This window comes from Neoarius graeffei, chromosome 17 (assembly GCF_027579695.1).
Source record: "Neoarius graeffei isolate fNeoGra1 chromosome 17, fNeoGra1.pri, whole genome shotgun sequence".
Classification (NCBI taxonomy): Eukaryota; Metazoa; Chordata; class Actinopteri; order Siluriformes; family Ariidae; genus Neoarius; species Neoarius graeffei.
The window spans coordinates 32,057,988-32,076,729 of NC_083585.1; the positions used below are offsets into that span (position 1 = coordinate 32,057,988).

General features: G+C 41.2%; 1 protein-coding gene across 1 annotated transcript in view; it reads left to right on the top strand.

Moving 5' to 3' along the window:
- The first annotated feature begins 798 nt into the window (after nt 1-798).
- The window catches only part of ppm1da (protein phosphatase, Mg2+/Mn2+ dependent, 1Da), a 28,464-nt gene continuing 10,520 nt past the window's right edge, over nt 799-18,742 (top strand). The window contains exon 1 of the mRNA XM_060944022.1: nt 799-1,419. Coding sequence (XP_060800005.1) covers nt 918-1,419 — 502 coding nt within the window. The 5' untranslated portion in view covers nt 799-917. The remainder of the gene's footprint in view (nt 1,420-18,742) is intronic.

Below are 18,742 nucleotides of genomic sequence, written 5' to 3' on the forward strand. Positions count from 1 at the left end.
TAATTTTTATATTATTTCATTTTATTTGCATTTCATTAGAATATAATTTGGGCGGCAGTGGTGTAGTGGTTAGCACTGTCGCCTCACAGCAAGAAGGTCCTGGGTTCGAGGCCTGTGGCCGACGAGGGCCTTTCTGTGCAGAGTTTGCATGTTCTCATGTCTGCGTGGGTTTCCTCTGGGTGCTCCGGTTTCCCCCACAGTCCAAAGACATGCAGGTTAGGTTAACTGGTGACTCTAAATTGACCGTAGGTGTGAATGTGAGTGTGAATGGTTGTCTGTGTCCATGTGTCAGCCCTGTGATGACCTGGCGACTTGTCCAGGGTGTACCCCGCCTTTCGCCCGTAGTCAGCTGGGATAGGCTCCAGCTTGCCTGCGACCCTGTAGAAGGATAAAGCGGCTAGAGATAATGAGATGAGATAATGGATGGATGGGTAATTCAGGCGGCATGGTGGTGTAGTGGTTAGCCCTGTCGCCTCACAGCAAGAAAGTCCTGGGTTTGAGCCCAGTGTTAATTGGTGGCTCTAAATTGACCGTAGGTGTGAACGTGAGTGTGAATGGTTGTTTGTCTCTATGTGTCAGCCCTGCGATGACCTGGCGACTTGTCCAGGGTGTACCCCGCCTTTCGCCCGTAGAACAGGATAAGGATAGATTATAATTCTGTTTACAGAATATAATGCACTCGGTTGTACTTTTATTTTTTTTACTTCAATAAAAAAAAACCCGCATACAAATTGCGCCATTTGTGTTGAGGACTTTTATTTTCACCACTTCCTGTTTTTAAGACGAGCCTATGTATGACGTCAGCGTATTCCGAGCATGCCTACAAAGGTCGAAAATAAACAAAGAGCTGGAAAAAGAGCCTTGTGCTGTGGGAGTGTAAACTGTAATCGGGTCTGTGTTTCAGCTTTCGGTCAGCGATGGAAAACGTTTTCTCATGTCGAGCAAGTGTTTATTTAGATCAAGGAGGCCGGAAATACATGGAGGATTTTGTTCAGATTAAACAGGATGATGAGCCGAGCGAGGACGAGCTGAACGCCGCCGCTGCTGAGCGCGGGGAGCCGGAAGTGGAGGAGGATAAAGGCAGCGATGAGCTTGAGCACAGAGCCGCGGAGCGCGCGCAGAGCCCGGGGAGCGGGAGCTCGCGCCTGTCCGGCCCGCCGGGCTGCAGTGTCGCTGCGGGGGGCGGCGATGGAGCGGCGGAGGGCGCTGCGGGGAGGAACAGTCGGCGCGCCAGGGCTGTGTCTTTCTACGCCGTGTTTGATGGGCACGGCGGCCCCGACGCCGCTCGGTACGCCCAGACTCATCTGTGGGATCTGATCAAAAAACAAAGAGGCTTCTGGTCGGCAGACGATGAGGAGGTCTGCGCAGCGATCCGGAAAGGATTCATCGCCTGCCATCACGCCATGTGGAAGAAACTGCGTAAGTTCGGCCGTGTTTACTGGTTTTTCTGGGCGCTCTCAGTGCCGTCCAGCACATGATCAGAGCTCGGCTCCAAGATCAGTCTTTATTGTCACTTTTTCAAAGCTACAACGACATCGAAGGTCCTGATGACTCATGAGTTATAGAAAAAATAAAGTATACAAAATTGCACTGGTAAAGTATAAACAGAACTGTATTGGTTCTATATGTACACACTGCACTGGTAAAATAGTGTAAACAGAACTGTAGTTCTATGTACACACATTGCACTGGTAAAATAGAAACAGAACTGTCTTGGTTCTGTATGTACACAGTGCACTGGTAAAATAGTGTAAACAGAACTGTATTGGTTCTGTATGTACACAGTGCACTGGTAAAATAGTATAAACAGAACTGTAGTTCTATGTACACAGATTGCACTAGTAAAATAGAAACAGAACTGTCTTGGTTCTGTATGTACACAGTGCACTGGTAAAATAGTATAAACAGAATATAAACAATTGTATTGGTTCTATGTACACACACACACACACACACACACACACTTTATATATTATATATTATATATATTTTATATATATATATATATATATATATATATATATGTGTTTTATAATATATAATTATATATATTTATATATAATATATTTATATATAATAAAATATATATATGTTTTTTATATATATATATATATATATATATATATATATATATATAAAATTTTACTTACACACACAAATTGCACATTGGGGATAGGGCGAAGAATAGTTATATTGCACATTTGAGTTTAAAGCCATGATTGCTTTGGGATAGAAACTTTTTTTCGGCGGTTTGTCCTGGTTTTCATTGCTCTGTATCTCTTGCCTGATGGCAAAAGCTGGAAGAGACAATGACCGGGGTGTGAAGAGTCTTTTGAAATGTCCATTGCTTTCCTAACAAATCATTGTCCAGAATGAGAAATAATTAATTTGAAATGATCTTTACAGGAGCACTAAACAGAGTCAATATTTGCCCTGATCATCCTCTGCCTTTTTTTCTTTCTTAAGTAGGAGCATCAAATAAATAAAATGAGCTCTAGGTTTTGCTGAGCATCTTCCAGAACCAGTTCTTCTGGACACACTGTCACACTTGCTGCTTAATTTTGCATCAGAGTTCACTTTTTTTTTTTTTTTGGTCTGAAAAGTGTCTATGTAATATGCTGCTTTCTTTATTGACATAGCTACAAACACTTTTCTTCTCTCTCCCCTGTAATGTTTTATTTTGTGTTGATCTAAAATGTTTCTGTAATGTAGAAATCGTAAAATAAACCTCTATAACAAAGCTTGTGCTTAAAAAAAAAAAGGGGGTGTCTAGACTTTTGCACAGTACTGCATGTTACACTTAAAGCATTACTTTTAAGAGTTTTACACATATGTTGGACAGTCGGAGTGGCACAGTGGTGTAGTGGTTAGCACTGTCGCCTCACAGCAAGAAGGTCCTGGGTTCGAGGCCGGTGAAGGCCTTTCTTGTGTGGAGTTTGCATGTTCTCTTTGTGGGTTTCCCCCTACAGTCCAAAGACATGCAGGTTAGGCTAATGGCTCAATTCCGCTATCCCAACATTTTAGCTGTATTCAGCAGATGGCGCTGTGATCAGTCCTCCACTTCCAGGTCGTTCCCAGCCAAAACAATACTCACTGTGACATTGGTTTGTATAATGTTTTGCTGAAATAAGATAGAATTAATAAGTTTTATTGATGTTTAACTGGACTAGACGCTTATAAAATGTCAAATGTACAAATACGTGAATTATCGCCCATGCCACATCCATTATTGTGCTTAAGTTAGGGCTTGTGGTCTGGGTAACCGCGTCTACTTTACACGGCCTGTAAGGTACATTTGTGCTCATCATGGTTATTGATGGGCCAGTTATTGTGAAATCATAATGATTAATATAAAAAAATCAATCGCATACTTGAATAATCAAACATTTCCTCAAAAGAATGCATACATTTAAATTTTGATGAGTGCTGATTCTATATTGGTGTATAGTTCATATACTTGGGGATAAGAATTCTGGTAACAGAAATTAACACGCATGGCTCCCTCGAGATTGCCTGCGGTTATGGAGAATGTGGAGAGAATGCATGGACATGCAAGTTCAATTAGTTGAAACAATCACAGCATTTGGTAATGCACGAGTCCTCGTGAGTTTTCAAACATTTCAAATTGTCAGTCCCCAAATATTTGAGAAGTTGATGTCTAAATACCAGCATAACATCCTAACTCTGGTTCATAGCCCAATTCCAAAAACCTACCCAATAATAATATCCCTCATATTCCTTGAAAACTTTCAATGTTTTGAGTTGGGAATGTAAATTATGAGCCTCTTCAGTAAGTATATGTTAAAACACCAAAGCGAACAGAAATTAAATTGGACATGTCCATTTCCTGCAAATATCACTCTCATCAACTAATGTCAAGGAGTGTGGCACTTCGAGGTTACATTCACAGTGACAAGAATGATCAAATTGACACATTTACAATTTAACAGGCTATTTATCATCACGAAAATCATTTATTTGATGGCTCTGTATCTTTAAAATTTACAAGATGTTATTAAACTTAAAACAAACCACAATAAACCCTGAATAAACACTTTACTTTTGTTGGTTTGGGCTGTGCGGCGTCCACCATTGTTGACATTGTTGAACGACCCAGTGATGCACGCTCCACCTGTTGACTACTCCGCACATGTATCATAGCAGAACCGAGCCATTGGTGGCTCTAAATTGACCGTAGGCGTGAATGGTTGTCTGTGTCTGTGTGTCAGCCCTGTGATGACCTGGCGACTTATCCAGGGTGTACCCCGCCTCTTGCCCATAGTCAGTTGGGATAGACTCCAGCTTGCCTGTGACTCTGCACAGGATAAGCGGCTACAGATAATGGATGTACTTTAGGCGTGCCATAATTTTTATATTTCATTAGATTATAATTCGATGTGGCACAGTGATGTAGTGGTTAGCACTGTCGCCTCACAGCAAGAAGGTCCTGGGTTCGAGCCCCATGGCCAGCGAGAGCCTTTCTGTGCTAGCCTGGGCCCGCCCATCCTAAGCGTGACGCAACACGAGGGCCTGTTGCGAGCTTAGGCCAAGTTTACATTAGACCGTATCTGTCTCGTTTTCTTCGCGGATGCACTGTCCGTTTACATTAAAACGCCTGGAAACGCCGGGAAACGGGAATCCGCCAGCGTCCACGTATTCAATCCAGATCGTGTCTGGTCCGGTGCTGTGTAAACATTGAGAATACGCGGATACGCTGTGCTGAGCTCTAGCTGGCGTCGTCATTGGACAACGTCACTGTGACATCCACCTTCCTGATTCGCTGGCATTGGTCATGTGACGCGACTGCTGAAAAACGGCGCGGACTTCCGCCTTGTATCACCTTTCATTAAAGAGTATAAAAGTATGAAAATACTGCAAATACTGATGCAAATACTGCCCATTGTGTAGTTATGATGGTCTTTAGGCTTGCCATCCTTCCACTTGCAAGTGGTAAGTGATATGCGCTGGGATCACACACACAGCGGCTCAGTCCCGAATCACTGCTCGTGCGCTATACTCGCGCGCTGTGTGAGCTGCGCAGGGCCGGAGTGCGCACCCTCCAGAGGGCACTCGCTGTTCAGGGCAGAGTGATTTGGAGCGCAGGATGCCTGCGGAGCCGAGCGTATCCGTGTATTGGTGTTGCTGTGTGCACGCGAATCGTGTAGTGGTGTTGCTGGGTGCACACTAATCGTTTTAAAAACATTAATCTGATGATCCGCTGATACGGTCTAATGTAAACCCCACCTTAGTCTGGCCAGGCAAGCTATCTACAGCTCTTCCAAGCTCCCGAAAAATCGGGAGCCAATCAACTTTGAGCATCTCCAACGGCCCTGGGTAGAGGCGTGTTCAAGGCAGTGACGTAGTAGAACTGCGACCGGAAGCTATAGATTGTTTACAGAATCTATGCCGGAAGCACTTCATTCACTAGAAACATTACGAACATGGAGCAAGTTCTCATTGAAAACGGAGCAAAGAGCAGCCCTGGAGGTATTTATTGAAAGGAAGGACGTTTTCGCCTTGCTCCCAACCGGCTTCGGTAAGAGTTTAATCTACCAGTTAGCCCCGTCGCGTCACATACGTCAGAGGAAAGAGTGATGTGATTGGTTTAAGCTTCGTCACAGCCTTTTCTGGCTTTGACCAGTAGCAAACTGAGGCATTTCAGGGAGGCGGGTCAACCACGCACTTTGGGAAATGGTTGGGCTTAATATCTTTGCCAGACCAAATGCTTGCAGAGCTTTGAAGTCGCGTTAGCCAGACTATTTCTGTGCGGAGTTTGCATGTTCTCCCTGTGTCCGCGTGGGTTTCCTCCGGGTACTCCGGTTTCCCCCACAGTCCAAAGACATGCAGGTTAGGTTAATTGGTGACTCTAAATTGACCGTAGGTGTGAATGTGAGTGTGAATGGTTGTTTGTCTCTATGTGTCAGCCCTGCAATAACCTGGCGACTTGTCCAGGGTGTACCCCGCCTTTCGCCCGTAGTCAGCTGGGATAGGCTCCAGCTTGCCTGCGACCCTGTAGGACAGGATAAAGCGGCTACAGATAATGGATGGATGTTGCACAGTCATGCCTTGTCTTAAAGGAAAAGAAACACCCTGAAATATCTTAAATATCTTTGTACTTAAATGTTAGTGATTATTGTTAATTTGTTTGTTCTTTTTGTATTTCTGTGAGAAGTTTGTGCTTGTCTGCTGAGCTGATGTCACAATGCATTTACCGTGACATTGAAGAGCTGCGAAAAACAAAAAGGTCAGGGATTTACTCAGTCATCGTTTTCCAGGAATGTTCAATATCATGGTAATGAGCGCTCCAGTGTAGACATAGTGGAGACCGCCAACTCCGAGTCCCAGAATGCAGTGCAGCTGTAGCACAGTTGCTCTGAGTTATGGCAGAGTCTTGGCTTGAGTAGTGAGGGATCTATGAAATAAGCGCATTGCTGTTGATGGGATTAGCAAGAAAGTTGAAGCTTTGGAACCTGATCTGTTTGAACAGACTGTGCAGATGATCTATACGAGGAGGTGAGAGAGCTGGCCAGACGACAGGATTAAAGTACTTCCTAAAGGGGAACTGAAGGCAAATTTATCATCAAAATTCTATTTCTCATTTTATTAAATGTAGGAATGCATTTGTCATTCCTACATATGAATGTCACTGCTGTAGCAAGTTATGAGTGTTTTGAAATACGCTATGTAATATATATCAGTCCATAAGTCAAAGCAATGGCTGTAAACGAAATTCGCCGAGACCTATGTGAGACATCGTAGGAAGGAAGTAAAACGTACAGCGGAAATCAAAGTGACCAACATCTGCCAACCTTGTCAAAAGATGCTCTTTCAAATGCTGACGTAATCAAGCCGGAAGTTTTCCCATGTCCGAAATTGCTCCCTACTCACTGTATAAGGCACTATGTAGTGGGGACGCCATTTTGTAGTGCTGTCCGAAACTTTAGTGAGGACTATGTGGGAAATGCGCTCAGTATAATATGTATTTATCACAGAAACGTACTTATTTTGAAAACCCACCAGCCGCCTGATCTGGCACGTTTTAATTGTGCGACAGTAACGATGTAAATGCCAGCACAACAGACTTGTCCTTATCCTGTCGTCTTTCCAACTCTTGTCTACTCCAACTTGGTTCAAAGTCGTATGGAATAATCTCCATCACTGATGAAGCTGGCAAATCTCAATAAATCTAAATTGGATCGATATGGCGATCTGGCCGCTGTGTAAGTAGTTTTCAAAATGGCGGTGCTGACACTTCACGTTTGAATTCTCGCATAAGTCTCCTGAAGATTGTGTGGATAAGTGACGCCTACTGTGGACCAAATGAACTACATTAAAAACATGGCTAAAGGCCAATTAGTGTAATATAATATGCCAACACGAGTCACGATAAGGTTAATAAAACCAAAGACGTAATTGAATAACACGTTAAGAAATAAAGCAAGTTTAAAAATGACTTCAGTTCCCCTTTAAGCATTGAGTCTTAGCAGTTCGACACAAAGCAAGGGCTAATTCTGTGTTCAGTTTTCCTCAGAAGTTGGAGATTGGAATTGCTTCAGTTTGTACTTTTTTTTTTATTTTGAGAAAGAAAAAAAAAAAGTATAAACGCCTCCATGTTTTGTCTTTGGTTAACAACAAGCTCGCCATCTATGGGTGACGTACACTCGCCAGCCACTTTAATAGGAACGGTTTCTTGATTCTAAGATCCCTGTTCATGGCTGCAGGAGTGGAACCCAGCGTGGTCTTCTGTTGCTGCATGCTGAGATGCTTTTCTGCTCACCACGGTTGTAAAGAGTTGCTATAACCTTCCTGGCATATCAGACCAGTCTGGCCATTTTCCTCTGACCTCTCAACAACAAGGCATTTGTTTCCACCCACAGAACTGTCTCTCACGCTCACTTTTTTTTTTCCCACACCATTCTGTATAAACTCTAGAGACTGTTGTGTGTGAAAACCCCTGGAGATCAGCAGTTTCTGAAACGCTCAAACTAGTCCATCTGACTCAAACCAACACCCATACCACAGTGAAAGTCACAGATCACAGTTTTTCCCATTCTGATGTTTGAAGTGAACATTAACTGAAGCTCTTGATTTGTATCTGTATGATTTTATGCATTGTGCTGCTGTCAAGGGATTAGCCGATGAGAGAACCACATAAAACAGCAGGATGGGTGCATGTTTACCTTTTGCAAAACAGTGATCTGTATTGCCAAAATTATAGATTAAGAGTGAATGTCTGGAAGTTCATTGATCTAAAACTAATACTTGTGTGTGTATATATAGCACAACTCGCGTAAAGGGAGAATGTGCTACTCTGAATCAAGCTGTGTTGATTTGAGGTCACTTGCTGAACTTGGAGTTGAGGAGACTATCCCACGTTCTTGAGTAGGAATTCTTGAGTACAGGTCTTTGTTTTTTTTTTTTTTTTCCTAGCTGGAGGACAGAAATTAAGAGTTACAACCTCTAGTTGAATGCAGCATAAATCCCACTGGTACCACTGTCAATGTGGAATTGATTTGCATTATGGGTAATGTAGGAACTCTTAATCCAAACTGAATGTTGAAAGAAGTTTAAACTAAAACTTATCACTTCAGACTTAGGCTACATTTACATTACGTCGAATCAGCGGATCATCAGATTAACGTTCTTAAAACGATTCGCGTTTACACTAAAACCGTTAGCCGTGCACACAGCAACACCAATACACGGATACGCTCTGCTCCGCAGGCATCCTGCGCTCCAAATCACTCCGCCCTGAACAGCGAGTGCCCTCTGGAGGGTGCGCACTCCGGCCCTGCGCAGCTCACAGAGCGCGCGAGTGAAGTGCACAAGCCACGATTCGGGACTGAGCCGCTGTGTGTGTGATCCCAGCGCATATCACTTACTGCTTGCAAGTGGAAGGATGGCAAGCCTAAAGACAATCATAACTACACAATGGGCAGTATTTGCATCAGTATTTGCAGTATTTTCATACTTTTATACTCTTTAATGAAAGGTGATACAAGGCGGAAGTCCGCGCCGTTTTTCAGCAGTCGCGTCACATGACCAACGCCAGCGAATCAGGAAGGTGGATGTCACAGTGACGTTGTCCAATGAGGACGCCAGCTAGAGCTCAGCACAGCATATTCGCGTATCTCAATGTTTACACAGCACCGGACCAGATACGATCTAGATTGAATACGTGGACGCTGGCGGATTCCCGTTTCCCGGCTTTTCCAGGTGGTTTAATGTAAACGGACAGTGCATCCGCGAAGAAAACGAGACAGATACGGTCTAATGTAAACGTAGCCTTAGTCACACGGCCATTAGTAACAACTTCTAGGTCAACTCTAATTTTTTTTTTCTACCAATAGTGACAGTGAGAAACATAGGAATGTGATACCGTTAGTGTGTTAAAGTTAAAAAGTGGAAAATGTGACAGCATGATTTTCATGCTAGCATGTGCTGTAACATTGTACCAGGCGAGGTTTGAAAAACGTGGGGAAAAGTACAAGTCTTGTGTGATCAATCAGTATTGCCAACGACAGGACACTGTGGGCGGCGTGGTGGTGTTAGCACGGTTGCCTCACAGCAAGAAGGTTCTGGGTTCAAGCCCAGCGGCCGATGGGGGCCTTTGTGTGGGGTTTGCATGTTCTCCCCGTGTCTGTGTGGGTTTTCTCTGGGTGCTCCGGTTTCCCCCGCAGTCCAAAGACATGCAGTTAGGTTAACATGGGGCAGCCTTGGGCTGAAGTGCCCTTGAGCAAGGTACCTGACCCCTGACTGCTCCCCGGGCGCGGTCATATGGCTGCCCACGCGCCCATGTGTTCACTGCTTCAGATGGGTTAAATGCAGAGGATGAATCTCACTGTGCTTGAATGTGCATGTGACAAAGGTTTCTTCAACAGATTTCAGGGAAATGTAGCTCCTGGTGCATGCTCAGAAATAGGCTACTTTGCATATTCATTGAATCTCCATGACCATTTGCCTTTCAAAACATGTAGCATTAAGGAGGAAGATTTTCTGAAGCCATTTAGAATAGAACAGAATAAGATATTTATTTATTCTGATAAAATAAACTAGATAACAGGATGTCCAAAAAAAGTCTCCATACAGCAGGGAAGTTGACCCTTTATCAAAATTTAACTTGATGTACAAAACGTCCTCTACATGATTCTTTGTAAGCGCACACTGTCTTCTTTGCCACTCATGAACTCGTGTCATCACATCTGGTGTTCTGCATGTAATTGTACTTTGAGCGTGTTCCTTTAAATGATCTTTATTCTGTAGCCGTGAGAATCATGAGAACGAGTGACTTCAATACAGTCTTCTTTTGGAAAAGATATTCTTAAGAGCTATGTAAAAGATATACTAACATAACTGCTGGCAGCCGGTGACTTTGCTGCCGAGAAGCACGCCATCACTGGCTACTCGCAGGGGGTTTTTTGCTTGTTTTCCAAAAAAAAAAATTACAATTTTCCTTGTATTTTTATGTGACATGCTTTGTTTGATCTTTTTAGACAGCAGGAATCTTGTTGCTGTGACAACAACCATTGTTTACTGGTGTCTGTGTCAGTACTGCGCATGCATTATCTTGCAGAGTTACATTTACATTTCATAAAAGTCTATTGAATTTGTGGATTTTGTTGCCAGTTTAAAAAAAAAAAAAAAGCACATTTGATTGAGATGTCATAAATGAAGTACAAAGTTAACGGACAAGTAAAAAGCGCAGTTGTGTTAACTTTTGTTTAGATTAATAGAATCACAGTTGAACAGAAGTTTCAGTAACATTTTTGCATTGTGTTAGTACTATTAATGTATAAAATAATTTACATTGACTCAAGTTTTAACTCCTTTAAAATATTTCTTTAGTTCTGATCAATAAAGTTTATTAAATTTCAGTTTCACAAGATCTCCATTTTCTTTATCTTGAAGTAGCTCTTCTTATGGTTACCATTTTACAATTGAAGCCTTGACCCTTGCAGAATTTAGAAGATAGTCTCGATATACACAATAATAACAACTGATTAGTATAAATACAGAGGTGATTAGGGGCGGCACGGTGGTGTAGTGGTTAGTGCTGTCGCCTCACAGCAAGAAGGTCCGGGTTCGAGCTCCATGGCCGACGATGGCCTTTGTGTGGAGTTTGCATGTTCTCCCTGTGTCTGCATGGGTTTCCTCCGGGTGCTCCGGTTTCCCCCACAGTCCAGAGACATGCAGGTTAGGTTAACTGGTGACTAAATTGACCGTAGGTGTGAATGGTTGTCTGTCCATGTCAGCCCTGTGATGACTTGGCGATTTGTCCAGGGTGTACCCCGCCTTTCGCCCATAGTCAGCTGGGATAGGCTCCAGCTTGCCTGCGACCCTGTAGAACAGGATAAAGTGGCTAGAGATAAGAGACAGAGGTGATTATAGGAAATTGCATGTGGGTGGTTGACATTTGGCAAAAAAAAAAAAAAAAATTTAAAAATCTCAAATTTAAGTCATGGAATTCATTGGATTATATTCTACCAACTCATATTTCCAAATATACAGTGTGGCAAAAAAAGTATTTAGTCAGTCACCAATTGTGCAAGTTCTCCCAGTTAAAAAGATGAGAGGCCTGTAATTTTCATCATAGGTATACCTCAACTATGAGAGACAAAATGAGAGAAAATCCAGAAAATCACTGATTTTTAAAGAATTTATTTGCAAATTATGGTGGAAAATAAGTATTTGGTCAATAACAAGTTCATCTCAATACTTTGTTATATACCCTTTGTTGGCAATGACAGAGGTCAAACGTTTTCTGTAAGTCTTCACAAGGTTTTCACACACTGTTGCTGGTATTTTGGCCCATTCCTCCATGCAGATCTCCTCTAGAGCAGTGATGTTTTGGGGCTGTCGCTGGGCAACACGGACTTTCAACTCCCTCCAAAGATTTTCTATGGGGTTGAGATCTGGAGACTGGCTAGGCCACTCCAGGACCTTGAAATGCTTCTTACGAAGCCACTCCTTCGTTGCCCGGGCGGTGTGTTTGGGATCATTGTCATGCTGAAAGACCCAGCCACGTTTCATCTTCAATGCCCTTACTGATGGAAGGAGGTTTTCACTCAAAATCTCACAATACATGGCCCCATTCATTCTTTCCTTTACATGGATCAGTTGTCCTGGTCCCTTTGCAAAAAAACAGCCCCAAAGCATGGATGTTTCCACCCCCATGCTTCACAGTAGGTATGGTGTTCTTTGGATGCAACTCAGCATTCTTTCTCTTCCAAACACAAGTTGAGTTTTTACCAAAAAGTTCTATTTTGGTATCATCTGGCATTCTCCCAATCCTCTTCTGGATCATCCAAATGCTCTCTAGCAAACTTCAGACGGGCCTGGACATGTACTGGCTTAAGCAGGGGGACATGTCTGGCACTGCAGGATTTGAGTCCCTGGCAGCATAGTGTGTTACTGATGGTAGCCTTTCTTACTTTGGTCCCAGCTCTCTGCAGGTCATTCACTAGGTCCCCCCGTGTGGTTCTGGGATTTTTGCTCACTGTTCTTGTGATCATTTTGACCCCATGGGGTGAGATCTTGCATGGAGCCCCAGATCGAGGGAGATTATCAGTGGTCTTGTATGTCTTCCAGTTTCTAATAATTGCTCCCACAGTTGATTTCTTCACACCAAGCTGCTTACCTATTGCAGATTCAGTCTTCCCAGCCTGGTGCAGGTCTACAATTTTGTTTCTGGTGTCCTTTGACAGCTCTTTGGTCTTGGCCATAGTGGAGTTTGGAGTGTGACTGTTTGAGGTTGTGGACAGGTGTCTTTTATACTGATAATGAGTTCAAACAGGTGCCATTAATACAGGTAACGAGTGGAGGACAGAGGAGCCTCTTGAAGTAGTTACAGGTCTGCGAGAGCCAGAAATCTTGCTTGTTTGTAGGTGACCAAATACTTATTGTACCAAGGAATTTACCAATTAATTCATTAAAAATCCTACAATGTGATTTCCTGGATTCTTTCCCCCCATTCTGTCTCTCATAGTTGAAGTGTACCTATGATGAAAATTACAGGCCTCTCATCTTTAAGTGGGAGAACTTGCACAATTGGTGGCCGACTAAATACTTTTTTTGCCCCACTGTATGTGGTCTTGCAGATTTTGTCCTGAAATTTACATTTGTTCACTAGTTTACAGACTTGGTGATTAAAATTGTCATATGGTGTGACATGAACGTTATTGTGCATTAAATTAAAAAGGGTGTGATAAGTCAATTTATCCTGACTCGGTCATTGCTATATAAAAATATATTTGTGCAAATGTTACATTTTGCTTGTTTTACTTTATCAACACTCAGACGATTACTTGTAATCCTTCAATATACTTAATTAATTTGGGTATACCTTGTTATAGAAGTACCAAAATGCTTGTAACCTTTGCTGGCACTATTCCCCATCTATCACACTGATGAATTTATGATTAATAACCAAAAAGCCTTTTTTTTTTTTTTTTCAAAATTCTGAATGTCACCCCAAATGACATGGTGTCATGCCATATGATGAATCACACCACACAACAATCTTTATGCAAAAGTCTTTATTACCTGCATTTAACAACCAACCAAACAGTTTGACAAGTAACTGGAATCATTGTTTGTTACAGCAAAATCAGAAAACTATTATAGAACAGTGACTTCTACTCAAAGTAGCAAAGAATCATGTTTATAACATTAATCCACTTACTGTACTCATTCGATGTTGCGCTTATTTTAATCTGCTGAATATTAGCTACATGAGTTCTAATCATCTTTAGTAATACTAATCATTGAATTTAAAATTTAATCCATCAATCCATTTCAAAATGAGGATGATACCAAAACAATGACCGAACAGCAAGCTGATGAAGTGTGTGGATGATACGTCATTAAAAACAGTGTGCTTACTCGTGCAAGCGTGTGTATGTTTATCTGTAGAGCTTTCTTTGAGCTGAGTCCCCCCCAAGTATGTGCTTTTCAACTTGGTCTCAACATAACTGCACATTGTACAACTGGCATAGGCTATTTGATGCAGCCCCCTGCATCACCAAGTTAAATGTTTCCATTTACTTTGATCGTCTCCTCCTCAGGACCTCCTCGCTCCTTACAGAATCTGCATTTAATCTCTCCCTGCATTTCCTTGTTCTTTCTTTACTCACCATCTCTCGCCATCTACTGAAATCTGCCTCAAACTGAAAATAAAGGGAAACATTTAAGTGGCAAAATACTGTAGTTTAACATGTATTCAGCTTCAAAATGGGATCCTTATGGAAGTAGAGATTCACCAAATTGAGTTGGTGTATAAATATTAAGTTTGTGAATAATGTAGTATCAGTGTTAAAAGGACAAAATTCAATAAACTTAACTATTAGTTATAATATGTATCCAAGAGCATTATTTATGTATTTAAATGCAGTTCATATATAGTGACAATCATATGGTGTGACGAAAACCCTGTCACACCGTATGATGCGTCACACCATATGAGGTTTCATGTACTTAGCATGATATTATGCAATGTGCCTTTATGCTAACTACAGTGACAATATAGTTTTAAAGATAATCTTGACTGAAAAGTAATTTCATTTTGCCTTTTGTGTAAAATGAGTTGCACCAAAAGACAGTGCAAAGTGAACTGAAGCAGGAGTGCTGGATATACTTGATTTTTTTTTGAAAACATGAGAACTCGCCTAATTTTCAGGGTCCTTCTGAGGTGGTGTTCTTCCTCCTGAAAGGAGGAACCCCACTCCCCAAAGGTCTCCAAACAATAGATAGTTTTCACTGACGTCATGGCATTCCGGGGAACGCCCCCCCAGCCGCCATCTTGTGGGGCAAACAAAACGGACCATCGCCACTACCGGCTACGTTATCTCGGACGAATTTATGAAATTATATAGTCAGTTTTCTAAAATAAAGATCAATGTCGGCAAAATCAAGCAAACAGAAGTATATAGATACATTAGACGACATCTCACAACAACAGTATGCAGCCAAACTGGCCTAGATTGGGGGAATTGACCCCTACGAAGTGAACAAAGATGCATTTTCAAGTGACTATGCAGGGCTGCCAAAGCCTGAAACTGACTTCATCAAACTTTAAAGGCTGTCTGATATATACACAACTTTACATTCACAGCGTGCCTTTTGGTGGATGCCACCTGAATTGCGCAGATCCGTTTTTTTTTTTTTTAGGGGGGTGTTGGAGTGTCTGATTATAATTTCAAAGTAAATTCTGTATTAAAGTTACTAAATAAGCAAATCCATTACAGTCCATGAAACAGGAAGTATAAGGATGAGAAAAAGCCAGTTTAAATCGGGAAGCTGTGCACATTTGCGCAGTCCTGCACACCGCTCGGGCTGCACAAGTGTGCGCAGCTTCCCAATTTAAACTGTTTTTCTCTCATCCTTATACTTCCTGTTTCATGGACTAACGGATTTGCTTTAGTAATTTTAATACAGAATTTACTTTGAAATTATCAGACACTCCAACGCCCCCCCTAAAAAAAAAAAACCCCGGATCTGCGCGATTCAGGCGGCATCCGTCAAAAGGCGCGCGCTGTTTGCATCCCAAACAGCAATCAAATCATACAGAATAGACCTAAAATGTTTTTCAAAAGTGACCCTTGCGTGAGTGAAGTGACAAGTGTCAAATAGAAACGTGACAAACGAGCAACATTAAGTGTACATTACAATGTAAACGTACACTCAGCAGTTCCAGTTAGGCATTCTCCAGAGATTGTTTACACGATGTTTTGGTTTCCAAAAACAAACTTAACACAATTGATTTAAACAACTTACCACTTATAAAATGATCGGAGCAGACTTTGCTGTGTTTGGAAGGCTGATAATCCTTGCGGTTGATTCTCGCAAGCCATAGATTTCTCCTTTGTATGCTGAGTGCTCCCGTACAGTGGGAATTCCATAAAAGCTCCGCTTGACTTCATCATCTGACCTATTACGACAGCCGTGAATACAACAGGTGTGCACCATTGCTAGTTTTAAATAGTAGTAATGTAACTATAAATGTAAATATATAAATGAATGTAACTCACGCGCTACAACGTGTGCTCAGTGACCCGTACGGTAAGCTTGCCCTCCAAGATTGCCACCACCAGGGAATCCCCGATTCTGTGACGTCATGTGAAAACTATTGCCTGTTTAACCCTGGAGAACCCAAAAAATTTGGTCATATTGGGTAGCGGCAATTAACAGGGGTCAAATTTGAACCCCCGTGGGTTCTCCAGGGTTAAAAAAAAAAAAAAAGGAATACGGCGGCACACCATATGATATCCATTTTTGGGACAAAATTTTTTAGTTAAGGGTGGCTTCAAAATATGTCTGAACTTTTAGCCAAGTAGTCTCACAAGTAGACATCTGGGTTATCAATATATGATTGAATAAACAGAAAATGAATTTTTGTTTTTATTCAAAATCAAACTTTGTGAAATGTGCTTGGGACAGTCATGCCATACGAGTTTTTTCTGGTTTGGTTGAAAATTGTGAAAAAAATGGAAAATTAAATCACATGAATGCTCCATGTTCATATAAAACAGCACTTTTTTTTCCTACAATATCACCACAGTTTGAAATTTTTCTATAATTTACTTATCTTTGACACATTGGACCAAAAAAGGCCATGTCATGTCAACCACCCATGCGCTGATTGGTCGAGAGATACAGATTCATCCTCAAGAATGACTTCGAGCAACTCGGCAAAATGGCAGCCAATTGCTTTGTCACCAAACGTGAGGAAGAATTACAAGTTATGAAAGAAAATACTCTTCCTAAAAGCACTAAAGATGCTATAAAATTTGGTCTAAAACTATTCAAAGGGAAGGTGGAATTGTGATTTATTTTAACAACTTCAAAGCAAAGTATTATGTGACGCGGCGTAGATAAGTGACAAATCTGCGCTGTGCCGTTATATTTGTATGCTGTTTTTGAAGTTTGACAAATTACTTTATACAATTAAAAAGTATTTATACAAAAATAATTATTCACCTTCGGCTCAGTGAATATCGTCTGTTATTCACCAATCTTCATTTTGCCTTTGGAGAATTGTTAAATATTCAAGAGTTTACTACATAGAAGTTGACCAAAGATTGGCCTATAAAACTTGAAAATGGGTCGAATTGGTATTAAATCATCAGAGAGGCTTTACTTTATTTTATAGTTCACATATTACCCACATAAATCATAAGATAAAAAGTGTGGTATTCTAGGTCACTCAGAATGCACTACTGTACATCTCCATTTTAAAAATTCTGGCAGAGGCTCCCCTGGACTGCCTGGTTTTTTAGTATTGCAATGACAGCATTGCACTTTGGGTCTGCCTACTACTCTTTTCCAAATACCCCCTACTCCAAAAGGGATTGACAGGGCTGTATATGAAGTATGAAAAATTTTGGAAGACATTTTGTTAAGTGTTAATTTCCCGTGTGGGGGAACTTTTGGGACACCGTGTAGAAAGGCGTCCTCTGTGGTCATTGTACCACAAACAAACCACAATTGTATTTACAAAAGAGTCATCCCAAGTGTAGTACACATTTACAAATTAATCCAAGAGAAACAGTGGTATTAAGTAGACTGGTAATGGACATGAGGGAAACAGTGATGTATGGAATAACTTGCTTTTATTACTTGTAAATATGGCTAAGGCAGTTTAGAACAAAGTGAATGGGTGGGACAAATAAGGTTGAGTTACTTTAGCACAAGCACAGCTTGGTCAGGCTTTACAGACTGGTGGTGAGTCGGATGCCATCCATCCAACCAACCGGTTAACATGGACCCTAATAATCCATTAATAATCAGACTCAAGTTCTCGCACGTAAACAGAATGGCATTTTATATTGTGACTAATTAGACACTAACGTCTAAAAATGAGAATAAAAGTAGGGCTGCTTGAAAACACCCAACAGTAGAATTAAAATGAAATCATTAAAAATACATGTTTAATAAATTGAGGACAAACAGTTATCACTGATTGTGAAAGAGTTTCAAAACCAACCTCTCTGAACTATCCCATAAATATCTAAATGGCTTAATAAGATTATCAAAATTAAAAAAAACAAAAACAAAAAAAAACTTGATGCTTGCAAACCCTGTTTTAAAGCTTCAGACCATGACCACCACTGCCAGATAGGCTTGGGTATTGAAAGGGTTTCATTCGATACCCGTGCCAAATCGATACTTTCAAAACGGTGTCGGTTCCTAAACCGTATTTAAAATCGGTACTTTCAAAAAAAAAAAAAAAAGCAGTACACTCGCACAGAATTTGTAATGAAGCAATGACTTTATTCCTAAGGCAAAGTCCAAGGTCAAATTGAACAACATTACTTTAAATCCCTTAAATAATAAAGATAAAAAAAAACACATTGTACTGTACTTCAATTGTACACAACTGTACAGTACATTAACTTATTCTAATGACTAGCAATGCCAGTGCGCATGGAACAGGATAATGAAATGCCAAATGTTCCATGAAATGAAAGGCATAACTAGAAAGACCACAAAAGTTAATTTAAAATATCAATTAATTCATTAATTTATTTTGAACATGCCACGTAATGCTGTTTTCATAAACTCCGCATTTAGGACCATCGTTATTCATATGCTGAGCTGTTTTTTGCTACCAACTAAACGGCAACATTTCATAGGCTTACAACCAGAGTTGAACGCATTTAATACAATTGATTCGTTGTGCCTTCTTAACGTGTACAACACTTGCTCATCAAATATGACTTACCTAACCTGTCAGCCTGACAAACGC